The sequence below is a fragment of the Lepidochelys kempii genome, chromosome 4, assembly GCF_965140265.1.
Source record: "Lepidochelys kempii isolate rLepKem1 chromosome 4, rLepKem1.hap2, whole genome shotgun sequence".
Taxonomy (NCBI): domain Eukaryota; kingdom Metazoa; phylum Chordata; order Testudines; family Cheloniidae; genus Lepidochelys; species Lepidochelys kempii.
Genome location: NC_133259.1, coordinates 136,990,583 through 137,008,644, shown reverse-complemented (window position 1 = coordinate 137,008,644; position 18,062 = coordinate 136,990,583). Strand labels below are relative to the sequence as shown.

Below are 18,062 nucleotides of genomic sequence, written 5' to 3'. Positions count from 1 at the left end.
AGTTTACAGGGACGACAGTGCAAAACCAGCAATGTGAGGTTTATCCACCAGCTACATGTGAGCAGCAAGTCTGCAGTACAGTACAAGTTTCAAGTATTCTGTGGGGAACGCAGAGGTTGCGTACACAACTGCAGGTGAAACTGGCTTTTTAAGACTAATTGTTCCTCAGGGAATCAACTGCCTGAGCATCAACCACCAGGTTTGTCTTCGCTGAACCACTCGGGTGCTTTCACTGCCACCGGAACCCAGTGCAAAGCCTTCTAAAAAATGTGTCAGTGACTTTAAAAAAATAAATAAATAAAAATTCAGGGCTGATTCAACATGGCAGCACTCCGGATTTAAACTGGATTTCAGTGGAGATACAACAGCCTAAATCTGGAGTCATGCAACGCCACGGTGAGTCTGGCCCATTATCACTGTTCTGGATTTGTGCAGCACCTCACACAATGGGGTCCTGGTCCCTACCTGGGACTGATGTTATGGACATGGTTCTTTATAGACAGCCCCCGCCCCCAAAAGCTTAAAAATCTCAAAGGGCTTGAGTGTCCTCTCACACTATGGATTTCAGTGGGGTTACTCCTGATTTACAGCATGTAAGTGGAAGGCGAGTCGAGACACGCATCTTACACTTGCCAGCGCATAGGACTGAGTTAGACAGTGACCAGTGGGAAGAAAGAGAAGGCTGGGAAAGGGTGAGACACTAAAGCAGTGTATATATATTATGACAGGTTTCAGAGTAACAGCCGTGTTAGTCTGTATTCGCAAAAAGAAAAGGAGTATTTGTGGCACCTTAGAGACTAACCAATTTATTTGAGCATGAGCTTTCGTGAGCTACAGCTCACTTCATCGGATGCATACTGTGGAAACTGCAGCAGACTTTATATACACACAGAGATCATGAAACAATACCTCCTCCCACCCCACTGTCCTGCTGGTAATAGCTTATCTAAAGTGATCATCAAGTTGGGCCATTTCCAGCACAAATCCAGGTTTTCTCACCCTCCACCCCCCCACACACAAACTCACTCTCCTGCTGGTAATAGCCCATCCAAAGTGACAACTCTCTACACAATGTGCATGATAATCAAGGTGGGCCATTTCCTGCACAAATCCAGGTTCTCTCACCCCCTCACCCCCCTCCAAAAAAACACACGCACACAAACTCACTATCCTGCTGGTAATAGCTCATCCAAAGTGACCACTCTCCCTACAATGTGCATGATAATCAAGGTGGGCCATTTCCAGCACAAATCCAGGTTTTCTCACCCCCCCACCCCCATACACACACAAACTCACTCTCCTGCTGGTAATAGCTCATCCAAAGTGACCACTCTCCCTGTGCACATTGTAGGGAGAGTGGTCACTTTGGATGAGCTATTACCAGCAGGATAGTGAGTTTGTGTGCGTGTGTTTTTTTGGAGGGGGGTGAGGGGGTGAGAGAACCTGGATTTGTGCAGGAAGTGATGCAGAACAGCTGGAGTGAGCCAGTAAAACTTGCCCTCCATCTTTGGGTAGCAAGAGGTCCATGGCAGAAAAGGATGCTGTTACTTTCGCAGGCGCAATTCCAGCTGGCCCCTTAGGATGATTTATAGAATCACCTGCCTATGTCACCTGTACAACAGTTGACCATTGGAACATGGTACATCAGTTGAGCATTGAAACAATTTACCAAGGTTCATGCTGGATTCTCCATCACTAACAATTTTTAAATCAAGATTGGATGTTTTTCTAAAAGATCTGCTCTAGGAATTAGTATGGGGCAGGCCTCTGGTCTGCGTTATGCAGGAGGTCAGACTAGATGATCACAATGGTCCCTTTTGGCCTTGGAATCTATGAACAGAAGATCTGTGCTGCTGCATTTCTAACAGACAATGGGACTCTAAATCTAGAAACATGGCCAGCAGCCACAGAAGCTTTGTCCACAAGATTGGTGAGGAATTCCTCCCTGCGCCAACCCCCACAAATCGGGGAGAAATTGTTCCTGTGACAATCTAATGTCTCCCCCTGCCCCCCCCCTTTTTTTCCTCCACCACTGAGAGTGCAATGGGGTAAGATGATTGTTTTGATGCCAGCAGAAAGCGGTCTTGGCTTCTGCTGCTATCTCAGCTGGATAAAAGGAGAATGGCTCAAGGGAAGAACTGAGATGATCCACTTCTATGCTTTGTGGAGAACTGTGAATACTTCACCAGAACTTCAAGGACTGCAGCTACTCCAGGTAGCCTCATGTTACTATTAGGATGGTTTTCAGGGTACTGGACCTTCAAAATTTTAAGGAGTTGACCTCCTGTGCCGTTGTCCATTTCATGAAGCAGAGTGCACGCAATGTATTACATAGGACATGCACACATTTTGCTCTCTCACTGAGCCTTTACTTTTGTTCTTTCTTATTCTGTTATTTCCCTTAATATATAACAATTGTCATTCATATGGAAAGTGCACGATTGATCTTTGTGTAGGAAAAACACAGAACAAGAATCCAGGGATGGGGATAGGCATAGGAATTAAGACAAGGAAACAAGAAAACAAAATTGAATTGTCTCAAAGAGAGCACAGTGTGTGTGTGTGTGTGTGTCCTCCCTCACATGCTTCATCCCCCATACATCACAAAATGGCCAGCTTTACAGCAGAGCGTTAGGTAAATGCCTTAGCCTTTTAAAGATGACACACAGATGAACACGCTATGTTGGGAAGAGTCAACACGGCTTTTGTAAAGAGAAGTCATGCCTCACCAATCTATTAGAATTCTCTGAGGGTGTCAACAAGCATGTGGACAAGGGTAATCCAGTTTATACAGCTTGTTGACTTTCAGAAAGATTTTGACAAGGTCCCAAATCAATGACTCTTAAGCAAAGTAAGCAGCCATGGGATAAGAGGGAAGGTCCCCTCATGGATCAGTAACTGGTTAAAAGACAGGAAACAAAGGGTAGGAATAAATGGACAGTTTTCACAATGGAGAGTGGTAAATGGCAGAGTCCCCAGAGATCTGTACTGGGACGTGTGCTGTTCAACATATTTATAAATGATCTGCAACATTTGCAAACAATAGGGAATTATTCAAGATGGTTAAGACCACACCTGACTGCCAAGAGTGACAGAGGGATCTCACAAAACTGGGTGACAAAACAGCAGATAAAGTTCAATGTTGATAAGCACAAAGTAATGCAACAACAGTCATAGAAGTGAACAGAATGTTAGAAACCATTAGGAAAGGGATAGATAATAAGACAGAAAATATCATAATGCCACTTTATAAATCCCTGGTACACCTACACCTTGAATACTGCGTGCAGTTCTGGTCACCCCATTTCAAAAACGATATATTAGAATTGGAAAAGATACAGAGAAATGCAACAAAAATGATCAGGGGAATGGAACAGCTTCTGTATGAGGAGAGATTAAAAAGACTGGGGCTATTCATCTTAGAAGAGAGAAAAGTAAGGGGGGGATACGATAAAGGACTGTAAAATCACAAGTGATGTTGAGAAAGTGACTAGGGAAGTGTTATTTACCCCTTCACATAACACAAGAACTAGGGGTCACTCAATGAAATTAAAAGACAGCAGGTTTAAAACTAATATAAAGGAAATACCCTTTCATACATTCTACAGTCAACCCATGGAACTCATTGCCAGGGAATGTTGTGAAGGCCAAAATTATAACAGGGGTCAAAAAAGAATTAGATAATTTCATGGAGGATAAGTCCAGAAATGGCTACTAGCCAAGATGGTCAGGGATGCAACCCCATGCTCTGGGTGTCCCTAAACCTATGACTGCCAGAAACTGGGAGTGGACAACAGAGGATAGACCACTTGATTGCCCTGGTTTTTTCATTCCCTCTGAAGTACCTGGTATTGGCCACTGTCAGAACACAGGCTACTGGGCTAGATGGACCTTTGGGCTGACCTAGTATGGCCAGTCTCATAATCTTAACACGTACATAGAAAACAAAGACAGACCAGTTACATGACTACATATAATACAAGAGCCAGTTACAAAATTCAGGGATGTTTAGATCCGAGATTTTGGTTCAGGCTAGTCTCAGATTGTTACCTCTTTCTTCTGAAACCAAACATATCCATTGTGGGCCATGCTCAGAGAGGTGCTGGGCACCTGCAGCTCCAGTTAAAAGTAATGGGAGCTGCAGGTGCTCAGCGCCTTGCAGGGCAAGGCCATGTGATGAGGACAAATAAAGACATTTCTGAGATTGATTTTAGTAAGGTTAGGAAAAAGGGGATCATCGTTACGGCCTAAGCCCTGTTAAAGTGACACTGTCCAATTGTTTACCCCTGTTAGCACTGCAGTTATGGGAGAGTGAGCTGGACTCCCTCCGGGGTGACACGCCATTAACAGAGAGTTTGTAGGTCCTGACGGCAGAATCTTTATTATTATTAATAATTATTATTTGTATTATCGCAGCATCTAGGAGCCCTACTCATGGAGCAGGACCCATTGTGCGAGGGGCACTGTCCACTGACATAACACCTAAAACAACCCCCTGCCCCCAGCTTTGCCTTTTAGATCTCAGGCCAAAGCTGCAGAAATGAAAGACAGAAAAATCACAGGCCAGATCTCCAGTTGGTATAAACCACCACAGCAACACTTACCCCAATGTAGCTCCATATTTTGACATATAAAGTGATCACTTTTGATATGGCTTCATTGGGAGAAAACAAAACTGGAACCTCGTGATGCACCTGATTTTGATCCCTTTTATACCAGTCCTACCATGGGACTCTTTTGATTTCAACAGAGCTATGCCTTATTCATGCAAGTGTGAAATAAGAATCAGGCTTTCTAGTTGCAATTTAAGATTAGGGCCTATTAACTCCCCAACTCCACTCTCTTCTAAAACATTCAACCCTTACAATACATCTATGGATTAGTTCCCCAGCTAATTAATGGTTTCAGAGTAACAGCCGTGTTAGTCTGTATTCGCAAAAAGAAAAGGAGTACTTGTGGCACCTTAGAGACTAACCAATTTATTTGAGCATAAGCTTTCGTGAGCTACAGTGAGCTGTAGCTCACGAAAGCTTATGCTCAAATAAATTGGTTAGTCTCTAAGGTGCCACAAGTACTCCTTTTCTTTCTGCTAATTAATGACCTGCAAAGCACTGATCTTAAACACTTTGCAGTCAAAGTTTATGAGTGAAGTGAAACAATTTGCAGTCTCTCATCCTCCTTGGGAAAAAATAACTAGTTTGACTATTTTTTTTTTAAACATTTGCAAAACTTGTGTTCTCCCTCCCCCCCCACCCCAGTACCTCTCTCAAAAAAATGCAGTGAGCAAATCCTTGAATATTTTTCTACCAGCCATTGTAATTAGCTCTGCATGTTGAAAATTACTCACTCCATCTGTAGCCCCGGCAGGTAGCTAGAGTTCACAGCTAGTGGAATCGTTGATCAGTAATTATGATGTAAAAACAAATCATCCCCCCTCCCCAGCAGTGACATCGCTGCAATGCAGAAGTACTCACTTCTACCTCCTCCACACCCTCAAATGACTCAGTCAACCCCTCCCTTAAGAGTCTGGCAGGATTTCAACAGAGTGGTTCGAAGGGTGACAAAACACCATGACATGGAAAATTGAACGATGCTGATAGAAAACAGAGCCAGGACATTGCTCATTGTTAACAGAAGCAGCTGATTTTGTTCGCCACTTGGATTTCAGTTCAGAACAATACAGAACACAGGCGGTGCTGCATACAGCGAGATCCAGTCTGGTTTCTGCATTCATTAGGAACATGAGATTATTCACCTTCACTTTAAACTAAGTTTAGCTGTTACACATTTGGCACATTTTTAATACTAGTTTTTCTCCACCACATATATACGTGCAGGTGTGTCTCCATCAGTTGTGGGGCTCAGGTGTATATTTATTAGGGACTAGGGACCAAATGGCTAGGCAGCAGTTCTGCGGAAAAGGACCTAGGGGTGACAGTGGACGAGAAGCTGGATATGAGTCAGCAGTGTGCCCTTGTTGCCAAGAAGGCCAATGGCATTTTGGGCTGTATAAGTAGGGGCATAGCGAGCAGATCGAGGGACGTGATCGTTCCCCTCTATTCGACATTGGTGAGGCCTCATCTGGAGTACTGTGTCCAGTTTTGGGCCCCACACTACAAGAAGGATGTGGATAAATTGGAGAGAGTCCAGCGAAGGGCAACAAAAATGATTAGGGGTCTAGAACACATGAGTTATGAGGAGAGGCTGAGGGAGCTGTGATTGTTTAGCCTGCATAAGAGAAGAATGAGGGGGGATTTGATAGCTGCTTTCAACTACCTGAAAGGGGGTTCCAAAGAGGATGGCTCTAGACTGTTCTCAATGGTAGCAGATGACAGAACGAGGAGTAATGGTCTCAAGTTGCAGTGGGGGAGGTTTAGATTGGATATTAGGAAAAACTTTTTCACTAAGAGGGTGGTGAAACACTGGAATGCGTTACCTAGGGAGGTGGTAGAATCTCCTTCCTTAGAGGTTTTTAAGGTCAGGCTTGACAAAGCCCTGGCTGGGATGATTTAACTGGGAATTGGTCCTGCTTCGAGCAAGGGGTTGGACTAGATGACCTTCTGGGGTCCCTTCCAACCCTGATATTCTATGATTCTATTTGGCTTTTATCTTCCACCCAACTAGTGCAGCAATGAAAAGCCCCAGTTTTCTTTTGCTAATTCTGTGATTTGTGTTTTTGTCCAAAGCGGTTTGCGTTTCTCAGTGGCAGGCTGGGATTTTTACGGTTCACCTCTTTGTGTGCTCCATTTCTTACCTAGCTGCAGTGGTAGGCCTGGCTTTTCATTGCTGCTGCGAGCCACATAACCCACGTACACGCTGCTTGGAATCAATGGGCCTGATTCTGTGCTGGATTCCCCCTTGTGTCATTTTAGATACCGGTGCAAAGTGGATGTTCGATGTTACCACACCAAAAAGGTACGGCCCTGGCACTCACTTTGGGCCTGATCCAAAGCCTGCTGAAGCCCAAGGAAAGTATGGCATTGACCTGAATGGGCTTTGGATCACGCCCCCAGTGCAAGTGCACGTGTGAATGACACAAGGCACAAGACTGTGAAGAATCAGTTCTTCTGGTGGTCAGATGGTGTAAATCAGTACAGTTCCACCGATCTCAAGGGAGTGGCACCAATTTACACCTGCTGAGTATCTGGCCCTGTGTGTCCTGAGGATAATGCAGCGTGTGGCTAGCAGAACGGGACTTTACAGGCCTGACTCCCTCGCCCCCAGGATACACCATTCTAACGCCCCTGGGCTTGAATCTCCTCCCATGCTGGTGAGCACGGGGGGCAGCTCCTTTGGCGAGGATGGAGTCGCTTTGGGGGAGGAGCATCAGCTCAATATTTCCATGTTCCATCTGTGCATTGGTGGAATGTGCTTCAGAATATATGCTTCCCCCGTCATTTTCTGCACCCATCAAAGTCCATTCTTGCTATTTCTTATACTTCTGTGCCTTGGTTCAGCACATTTATTCCCGTCTGTCTCCTAAACTCCTTAGCCTTGGCTATTGCTCAGCAGACACTGGCTGCCTCACTCATGTACATTCATGTGATCTAGTGCATTAGAAGAACTATATTGGGTTAAATTCTGCTGTCTGTTACCCTGGGGTAAATCCAGAATAGGACCCATAAGTGAAATTACTCTGGATTTACACCACCGTAACTGAAAACATGATTTGGTCCACTAAGCTAAGTATGGCTAGAATGCTTTGAGACTGATTCTCCTCTCACTTAGGCTGGTTTTAGACACTGGTGTAACTCCACTGACTTCTGCGCAGTTACTCCTGATTTACACCAGCATGGGAGCAGAATCAGATCCCTTTGGCTTGATCCACCACAGTGTAACACCAAGTTTATACTGGTGTAACTCCAGTGAGGAGTCAGACTAGCATAAAACTGGAGTAACACATAGGCCTGCCACTATGAAACATTGCAAGACCCCATCTGTATACATTCCCCCCAAAAGCCCCAAACCCAACCTGGCATTTTAATCATTATAATATATGCATTTCTATAGTGTCCATTACCATCGTACCTGGATAAAGAGCCTTTAATTCTAATCGTATTCACTGGTGAAATGCACCAATGGGACCTATTCTAAGCTCTGTAACACCAGCCTAAAACTGCAGTAATTCCACTGGCTGCAGTGGAATTACTGTGGTGTGAGCAACTAGAATGTGATCTATGTGATAAGTCAGCTTCTCCGACAGAGTCAACCAACATAGTCCCACTGAAATGGATGGAGTCCTGATGGCTTACATCAGCCAAGGATCTGGCCCTTCACCATTAGGCCTAATTCTGCTCTCATTTATAGCAGTGTAATGTAACAGAAGCCAGTGGATTTACTCTAGGGGTATGTCAGTGTAAATGAGAACAGAATTTGGTCCATTATGCAACGTTAAAGGACAGATCTGTTTTCTTTATACTAGCAGCTCTCTTCCCATTCTGTGCACTAACTTGGCAGGTTGACTTTTCGTTAGCTTGCTAGCCTGGGCAAAACCTGCAAATATGCGAGTGCATTAGGCTTGAATCACACAGAATGTCTTGTAAGTCCAGTGAATGCCAGGATACCACCCTGGTTGTTTGTCGGAGAGGGAGGGAGGGCACACAGGCTATGACCTTCATTGTGTTATTTGTTTAGAATCAAAGTGTCACAAACCTAACCAAGGAACATTGTTTTTGTGCATGATTACTGGTACAATATTGACATTGAATCAATACTGTACACTTATCAAATGCCCTATCTAGCGCTTCTAACTCATGCACCAATCGATTTCTACAGAATTATTTCTGTGCAGCATCCAAGTGTTGAGATTTAATTCTTATTAAAAAACAAAATTGTCTTCCGTAGTCTACTTTCACAGAGAGTTAGGCATACCCATGTCAACATATCATTAAACTCCTTTCCATGCAGTGCTGTTTCTAATTCAGGACATTATATTGTAGCTAGTTCTCTAACGTGCTTGAAAGTCATTTGTTTTTGTTCTTGTTGCTAATTTAAAACTTTTAATATGAATCTTTTTGACTGATGTGAGGTGTCAGTATTCTGAAAGTGTTAATTCACTCCCAGCTCCTGAGAGTGGTAATATGTTACTATCTCTGAGTTCTAGTGTTTGTTTATTTTTCCCCCCAGAAGTAATTGTGAGCTTCCCCCTCTGCTCCTCCAATCTTCTGTGCTGAGAGGATCCACTTCCACTTACAATCCTTTATTGTAGACAACCGTCTTACTGGTAGTGGCCATTGCAATTTCTGGCTCCAGTCGAGATGTCTCAATCTGCCAAATCAAAGAGGAGGTAAGATTAGAATTGAGCTAATATTGTCTGACAGCAACGGGAGCATGATACATCAATAACATAAATAAACAGATGCAAGACTTTAGCTGACTTTATTCTGATTTTACTTATGCTGGCATAAATCACTGAAGTCAGTGAGCCTGACTCTGGTCTCATAACTGTGCAAATCTGGTGTAACCTCTGCAGGATTCAGTGGAGAGTTATAGCAGGCCCAACGGAGGTCCTCTGCTGTGAACTGCAGGAGTGTGGCTGTTAGTAACAAGCAGCAAGAACAGTGCTTGGCAATTCAGTAATGCCCTTCACCTGTGATCTCAAAGTACTTTCCCATGATTATCATAGAATCATAGAATATCAGGGTTGGAAGGGACCTCAGTCCAACCCCCTGCTCAAAGCAGGACCAATCCCCAACTAAATCATCCCATCCCAGGGCTTTGTCAAGCCTGACCTTAAAAATATCTAAGGAAGGAGATTCCACCACCTCCCTAGGTAACGCATACCAGTGTTTCACCACCCTCCTAGTGAAAAAGTTTTTCCTAATATCCAACCTAAACCTCCCCCACTGCAACTTGAGACCATTACTCCTTGTTCTGTCATCAGCTACCACTGAGAACAGTCTAGATCCATCCTCTTTGGAACCCCTTTCAGGTAGTTGAAAGCAGCTATCAAATCCCCCCTCATTCTTCTCTTCCGCAGACTAAACAATCCCAGTTCCCTCAGCCTCTCCTCATAAGTCATGTGTTCCAGTCCCCTAATCATTTTTGTTGCCCTACTCATGCTCTTATCATGCCAGTTTATATCGCATTATGGTATGTGAAATGACTCATATTCCCGCCCTTTCCAACTCTTGAAATTCTATATTAAACAGCCACACAACACATTTTTTTTAAAAAAAGAAACTCTATTGTCTTATTTTACATACATTTCCCTTTCCCTTGCCTGATGCCACCTCTCCCTCCATCATGTCAGATCCAATCCAGTCCCCAATCCTGCAGTTGGATCCACATGGATGGACGCTTTGGGTCGGATTCACAAAGGTATTGAGCAGCCTAACACCACCCTTTTGACTGTGCCAAGACCCAGTGAAGTCAATGGGGCACTCCTTGTGGGAGCAAGAGTCTGCATGTTCAGATCCAATTCCAGGATCAGGGCCCTAAAGTCTCAGGATGGGGACTAGCAGGGAAATCCTAGCCTTGTTGAAGTTGGTGGCAAAAGTCCAGATGATTTCAGTTGGACCAGGATTTTATCCCATGTCTTCCTTAGTCCTGCCATGAGTCCAGGGGATGGGACTAGATGACCTCTTGAGGTCCCTTCCTGTCCTACACTTCTCTCTGTAAAGCACTATGCACACCTATGGCACGATAAAGAAGCGTTAAAGAACATAATACACTATATAACAGACTAAATAATATACTATATAAATCTTTGAAAAGTTTATCAGTGGATCTTCTATGCTGAATATTTTAAAGGCAGCGTTTTCCCATTCTCCGCTGCACTTTTTCTCTCTGTGAAATCTCTTTTATTTTTTCCAATCAGACTTACAAAAAAGCTTTTCTGTGATCCAAAAATAGTCAGAACCTCTGTACTTGGAGGACGAGATTGGGGTGGGTAGGAGGAATTCTTATTGTCCAATCCAGGCCAGCATCTCCCCAGAAACAGGACACTGCACCTTCCAGTATCATATTTTGAAAAATCCTATCCATTTAATCAGTGCTGTAGCTGACACAATGCTAGGAACCCACGTTAAAATCTAAATGCTTTTGAAAATGTTTAACCTAGTTAGACAAATTAGCAAAAATTTGTGCAAAACAATTTAGGTATTTAAAATATTCAATGTTTTTAAAAACTGGAAAAACTGTTCTTCGCTTTTCAGCTGCACAAACCCAACAAAATATAACATCAAAGCAATCTTAACATGAGGTGCAACATAACCCTTCAGCAAAGCTGTTAAACAGCCACTGAGGCATCATGGGAAATAGCACTTCATTTATTCAAATGCACATATGTCAGGTTTTTGCACCATATGTCATTCCAAGCTATTTACAGTAATAATTAAATCTTAATCAACGTTTAACCTCTGTAAAATGTTTGAAGGGATCTAATCACCCTTCAGACTGCACTAATGAAGGAGAAATATATAAACATAAAAAGAAAATGATGCATAGATAGCACACCAGAAAGAACAGTAATTGCAAAATTGTATTTCTTTTAAATATAATCAGCAAATTATGTAAAGTAAGCCAACGAGTATTTTAAGTGAAGACATCTTGGGTGTCAGAGGTGTGATCAGCTAATTTTGTACTGCTATCCATAACAGATGTAGCATATTTTCTTTTAGTGCCATTATTAGCAGCTTCACCATTTCTTCTTTTACTGAAACACAAAGTAGAGCATTATAACAGGGGGAAGCTACTCAACAAGGATAGAATAGCCTTTCCTCTAATTGTACAGGAGAAGTGACAGCCGCCATTTTGATACCAGGATTAACTCTGATCTGGCTGGCTTTGAGAGAGCTTTTCTTTCTATTTTTTCCCCTCTGGTATGGAAAGAAAAGTTTTTTTACACATCGATGTAGTGCAGTTTCACAGATCAGTATTAAATATCATAGCGAGAAGTGCCTTAGAATTACCTAGCTAAAAGACATAGGTAAGGGAGATATATACCTAGAGGTTAGTCACAGACTCACCTCATGACCTAATTCTGTGCTCTGTTAACACACCCACACAGTTAGGTCAGGATGGGAAATTCACCTTGTGTAAAGCTACATGCACCACTTCAACCTCACGGTGAGGATACAGAGCTGGGTGAATCGGTGGAACAGGCATGCAAGGGAGTATGCTGCAGCCGATTCAAACCAGTGCAGAGGCAGTTGCTGAAGATGGAGCAACCGCAGGATCCTGCCCGAGGAGGATGCACAAAGTGGCAGCAGCTGCTATCTGAACCTGGTGGATGGAACAGTGAGTCAGGAGGAGCTGTGGTTTCCGCTTGCATAGGCTTGGGGTGTGAATTCATAGCGCCACTTAGCTCTCTGCACAATGCCCCAGACAATGGGCTTTATGTGGGAATGATGAATTTGACCCTCTACACAGAGGGAGATTTCTAGGGACAGCAAGTTATGGGCTAGATCAGTAGCTCTCAACCTTTCCAGACTACTGTACCCTTTTCAGGAGTCTGATCTGTCTTGCGTACCCAAGGTTTCACCTCACTTAAAAAACACTTGCTTACAAAACCAGACATAACAATACAAAAGTGTCACAGGCACACTCGTACTGAAAAATTGCCGACTTTCTCATTTTTACCATATCATCATAAAATAAATCAACTGGAATGTAAACATTGTACTTGCATTTCAGTGTCTAGTGTATAGAGCAGTATAAACAAGTCATTGTCTGTATGAAATTGTAGTTTGCACTGACTTAGCTAGTGCTTTTTCTGTAGCTTGTTGTAAAAACTAGACAAATCTCTAGATGAGTTGATGTGCCCCCTGGAAGAGCTCTGTGTACCCTAGGGATATGCATACCCCTGGTTGAGAACCACTGGGCGAAATTTTGCACTGTATGCACAGCCCTGCAGTAAGTGTGGACCTGCATCGCCCCGGGGGCGCTCTGGTCTCCTGGGGCCCCCTGCCTCCACTGAGGAAGACACCCCTGTAAGGGCTACAGCACATTCCCGCCACACAGCCGAGTCCCGCCTGATACTGCACAGCGAGGGAGGCAGGCACTGGGGTGGGAGAGGGAAGGCAGTAGGAGGGGATTAAGGATGGCGAAGAGGTGGCTGGTAATGCTGGTGTGGGAGCCGAGGGGACAGTGGAGACGAGATGCTGTTTGACCAGGAAGAAGGCAAAGCCGACGGGGGAGAGACCGAATTCATAGCACAGGAAGTCCAGGCAGTGGGAGGGGTCTCTTTCCAGAGACCCTTAGCAGATGATAGGGGTAAAACTGCTGTGTAAACGATCATAGGTGCCCTGGGTGCATTTTATTGCCATACACTGTTGGGCCCACGCATGCCCCCGTTAGACTGGAATAACTGACTGGGAGATCTCTGGCACTGGGGGACGGGGAGCCCTGAGGCCAGTCCAGCCCTGCATGACTCCAATAAAGGCAGCTGGGGAGAGGTTATAAGCACTGCCCCGTGTGCACTCCCAGAAGTGCGGATGTGGTTCCGGGGCAGATAAAGGAACAAAGTACTTAGTAGAGGTACCAGAAGTGCATTGATGAGAAATGCACCCAGGGGGCTATTCCCGTCGTTTGGAAATCTAACGGGGGAAAATAAGGTGATGATACTTTCAGGCAGTAGACTTGCAAGTCAGGGAAAGCAGTAGTTAAAAGTCTCAGCAGCAGCATTAGCTTGGCTACCTCCACAAACCCATGCACCGTACTTTCCACCCCCGTTTTGGTGTTAAAAGCGTAGTTTAATATAGTTCAGTGTATGTTGTTAGATCAGCTGCCAATATCCTGGAATCTGCTCAGCCTGGCTTTGGGCCAGGGAATGGTACTGAGACTCTTGGTTCTGACAGATGTCCACCCGCTGTCCAGATCCCAGGGGAGTCCATCCATCCTCATCCTGCTGGGCCTCTGTAGCATTTGATACCAATGATCAGCAAATACTTTTGCCTCATCTCCAAGAAGGTCTCGAGTGAATGGAAATGCCTGAATCAGGGACTTCCTCCCAGATAACTCTGAGGGCTGCTGTGGGCATTGGTGCATGTGTCTCTATACCTCTCACCTGCAGTGCACTACCAGGCTCAATCCTCTTCCACACACGACGCAACATCTCCATGAAGCTGTTGGAACTGCTGGCGAGACAACAGAGGCCGGAGTTCCTGCAGCATGGAGACGATACCCAGCTGTACAGATACTTCACATCAAATGCAAACGGCATCATCACCCAGCTCCCTCTGTGCCTGGCCAAAATCAGCTCCCAGAGAAAGAGCAGCCAGCTAAAGCTAAATGACTGTGGTGATGCTGGTGGGAAGAGGGAAATGCTCCAGAGAACTGACTTCCTCTCTTTTCAAGGCATTTGCCTTCATGTTAAGTGGTCCACAGCCCAGGGTCCTTCTAGACTCCTAAGTGCTACTAGGTTCCCAAATAGTCCTGAAGGGAGAAAAGCTCCAAACTTCCCTCTTTACCTGTCCAGAAGACCACAGCCCACCCTATCAAACACTAGCCTGGCCACCGTGATCTGCACATTTGTGATCTCCAAGGTTTGGCTCTTGCAGCTTGTTACAATGAGGAATGAAGCCCTGTGCCCTGAAAAAGCTCCAGGGGTGCAAAGGAAGCACCCACCTGCTTAGCAACTCAGATGGCCAGGAACACATCTCCCTGGCCCTCCACTCTCTGAACTGGCTCACCACTGACTGCAGCAACATGGATTCGATTTGGCACCAAGGGTCACATCACCACCCCTCTCCTCACCCACAAGGGGTGGGGCTCAGGGGGAGGAAGTCCTATGCAGATCTGTTGGGGAGAGCAGGGTATGCCTCCAGGCTTTGGAATAGGATCTAGCACCCAGCCCCAAACTCTGGGGGATCTGCAGGTCACGATAATTGGTGTAGAGGCTCTGCACCCTTACAGCTGCTCTGGACCCTGGTGACCACCCCTATCTAGCTCCCTAGTAGCACAGCTGCACTGAAGTCCTGCTATCAGGCTCTTCCTTGGTCATGGCCACCCCATGAATCCCCTTTAAAGAGATAGGTCCACAAGAAAGGGTGCTCCAAGGAACAGGGAGTACGGCCCCACTTCACTGGGTACATGGGGGGGGGGGAGATGTATGTCTGCTCGGTCCCCAAACCCACCCATATGGGGTGACTCATCTCTGTCCCTCCCCAAGAAGCATCCTTTGCGAGGTGTGGTTATAATGGTGCCGGTTCTCCTTTCCACGTGGGAGCTCAGCTACACACAGCAGACTTGGGGGGAGGGGGAGGAGAGATCCCCCACTAAATCAGGGATAATAGTTGCTGGGAGGCCTGGGAGAAAAGGGACTTGAGCAGTGGGAGAACGGGTCAAGAACCCACAGAAGGGAACTGGAGTTTACAATCCCTGTCCCCAAAGAGTGCTGAAAAGGGTCAGGGAGAGAACATGGCAGCCTCAAGGGTGGGAAACCCACTCAGTAATGTGAAATGCCAAACCAAGGAGAAGCAAAGCCTACCCTGCTCCTGCCAAAGAAACCTTCACCGTCGACGTCCGCAGGAGTTGGCTCGGTCCTGGGAAATGACCTGGACGCACAGCAAAGCAGAAAAGGTGCTTTTCACAGCAGGGAACGAGCCATACTATTCCTGCTCTTGTTAAGTCAAGCTGGCTGGTCTGCCTCAGTATTATTCCCTGCACTCTTATGTTCTGGGATTCGAGGCAGTTCTGACAAGCCTGCATCCTCCCTCCAGCAGATTACCAGGTGCATTTAAAACAAATCCACCCTCTGTCCCTCCTCAAGCATCTGTTTATAAATGAGCATAACCCAGCATGGCAGAGCCGGCTTTCCAGCCACGCTCTTGACCCAGTGAAATGTATCCCTTGAGGGGAACAAAGGCACTTTAATGGGAAAGCCTCTTGCTGGTGGCCGCTGTGAGTAAGTTCTATTCCCCCCCGTCTGTCCCCTGCCGTGGAAGCCTCTCTCCTCTAATCAGTACAGACAAGGCTAATTGGGGTGATAAAGAACTGGCTTCAAGAGCTGGCGTGGGCTGGCAGAACAAATGGTGCGGCGGTCACAGCTGGGACTGTGGAGACAGAGAGAAAGCGTGTGATACAGGCTCTGGGAGCTGAAAGTTTAATCAGCCCATGTTGTGTGCGGGTCTGCGAGGTTGGGGGTTGTGTGTGTTTTGCATTCGCTGCTGACATGGGTGTAACGTACACGCACGTCCAGTGAAGCAGAAGCAGGCAGAAAGCAGATGCTTTGTGTTGGGGGTTGATAATCATTTCTCTCCCGGCTCAGGAAAAGGTGTAGAAAGGAATGTGCTCCTAAGGGTGTAAGGAGGGAGACAGGTCTAGGCTTCCTGCCAGGGATCCTGTAATGATATGGAAGGCAGCTAGGGGAGACAGGACCAGATGGATTTGGCATACAGCTAATCGCTCAGCCAAAAAAAAAAAAAAACCCAACCCCCAAAAAACAGTTTTCTAGAGGGGAGGGTCAACATGTATTGACTGAGGCTCCACCATGAGGCGGTGGGGGAAGGGGATCTGGGCTTGGTTCTCTTGTTCTATGGGGCAGGAGTAAAAAGAGAGGTGATGATGGCAGAGTTCAAACACAAGTGTTGATGCAGAACTTGCTGGGTGAGGATCCATGGCCCATGTTATGTAGGTCAGACTAATTGATCATAATGGTCCGTTCTGGCCCCATAATCTATGAATTCACCCGGAATGGGATGGTGGAACCCAGAGCACCTACCAAATGGCATTTTCAAACAAATGCGGCTAAAATCCAGTGCAGTTGTAGCTCATGATGAGCATGATTATTCTCTGTATTACAGCAGCATCTAGAGATGCCAGACAGGACCCGGGGTCCATGGTGCTGTACAATCAAAGAAGTCACAGCCTACCCTGCGGGAGATGGACAAGCAATCAAGTAGGTTTTTATCCTCTTTCGTTCCTGCAGTAAGATGGTCTATGCAGACTGTAACTGGCTTCTAAAGCTCTCCCATGTTATTTCAGAATTCCTTTTTTTTTTTTACTGACAGTAAATGAAACCATATTGTTAATAGGGATAAAATTCAAAAATGGAACCAGAACCCCGCAGTGCCATGTTTATTTTTATAAGGCTGAGGACTGCTCTCCAAAAAAAGAAAAACAATTAAAAATACATTTAAAGACAGCAAACCCTGCTCTCTTCTCTTCAGATCAAAGAGAACTTCCATGAAGCTCCCCTTAGCTCCCCAAAATTGAAACTCTCTCTCGTTAAAAGCCAGAATCAGGAAGGAAAGTGGGATTTGCTAATGTGAGAGCAACTTGGAGAGTTCCCCTTCCACAAAACTCCTGGGCAGAATTCTCCTTATGGCATCTGTACAGCCCCACTGACACCAAGCTGTTGCAGTGAAAGGAAGAGCAAGATCTGGAAATAAATGGTCCAATCTTGCACTCAAAGCTCTGACTTTGCCTGAATGGAGACTGCAGGGTCGGGGTGCACAAACCTTGCATGCTTTTAATTCCTCCATCTTCTCCATGTGTTTATCATGATTCCATCTGATTAACAACTTCCTGCCAGTGCTGGATGCAGGGAAGTCAGCCATAACTGCATCCCGTGTTACTTTTCAATAGATTATAAGGCCTGGGGCAGAGACTGATAACATCTACTATGGGGCCAGGGAATATTAGGGTAATCTAGTCTGATTTCCTGCATAACACAGGCCAAAGAACCTTGACCAGTGATTTTTCCATCTAACCAAACTACTTTTGACTGAATTAGAATAGATAATTTAGAAAGATATCCAACCTCAATTTAAAGACTCCCAGTGATCTTACCACACCTGTTCCATGATTATTTACCATTGCTGTTAAAAATTTGCATCATATTTCCAGTTTGAATTTTTCTAACTTCAAACTTCCAGTCACCAAATCTTGTGCCTTTATCTGCTAGATTAAAGAGCCCTCTGCTTTCAGAAATCTTCTCCCTCTGTAGGTACTTACCAACGATTATTAAACAGCCTCTTAATCATCTCTTTGAATAGACCGAGCTTCTCAAGGATCTCAACGTATGGCATGTTTACAAGACTTGGAATCATTCTTATAACATTTTACTGACCCCTTTCCAATTTTTCAGCATCCTTTTAAAAATATGCACTGGTCTCACT

The 18,062-nt window shown here is 45.2% G+C and overlaps 1 protein-coding gene and 1 long non-coding RNA gene across 3 annotated transcripts in view; one reads left to right on the top strand and one right to left on the bottom strand.

Moving 5' to 3' along the window:
• The first annotated feature begins 1,448 nt into the window (after positions 1-1,448).
• LOC140910897 (uncharacterized) lies at positions 1,449-17,003 on the top strand. Of its 2 annotated transcripts, XR_012158787.1 has the most exons (3): positions 1,449-2,215; positions 9,127-9,286; positions 16,746-17,003. It is a non-coding gene; the product is annotated as an uncharacterized lncRNA (long non-coding RNA). The 2 variants fall into 2 exon arrangements; XR_012158786.1 differs by lacking the exon at positions 1,449-2,215 and having other exon boundaries at positions 8,971-9,286.
• Positions 6,690-18,062, bottom strand: part of SFXN5 (sideroflexin 5) — a 168,060-nt gene continuing 156,687 nt past the window's right edge. Inside the window, exon 14 of the mRNA XM_073343014.1 lies at positions 6,690-9,267. Within this exon, the coding sequence (XP_073199115.1) occupies positions 9,190-9,267 (78 nt within the window). The 3' untranslated portion in view covers positions 6,690-9,189. The remainder of the gene's footprint in view (positions 9,268-18,062) is intronic.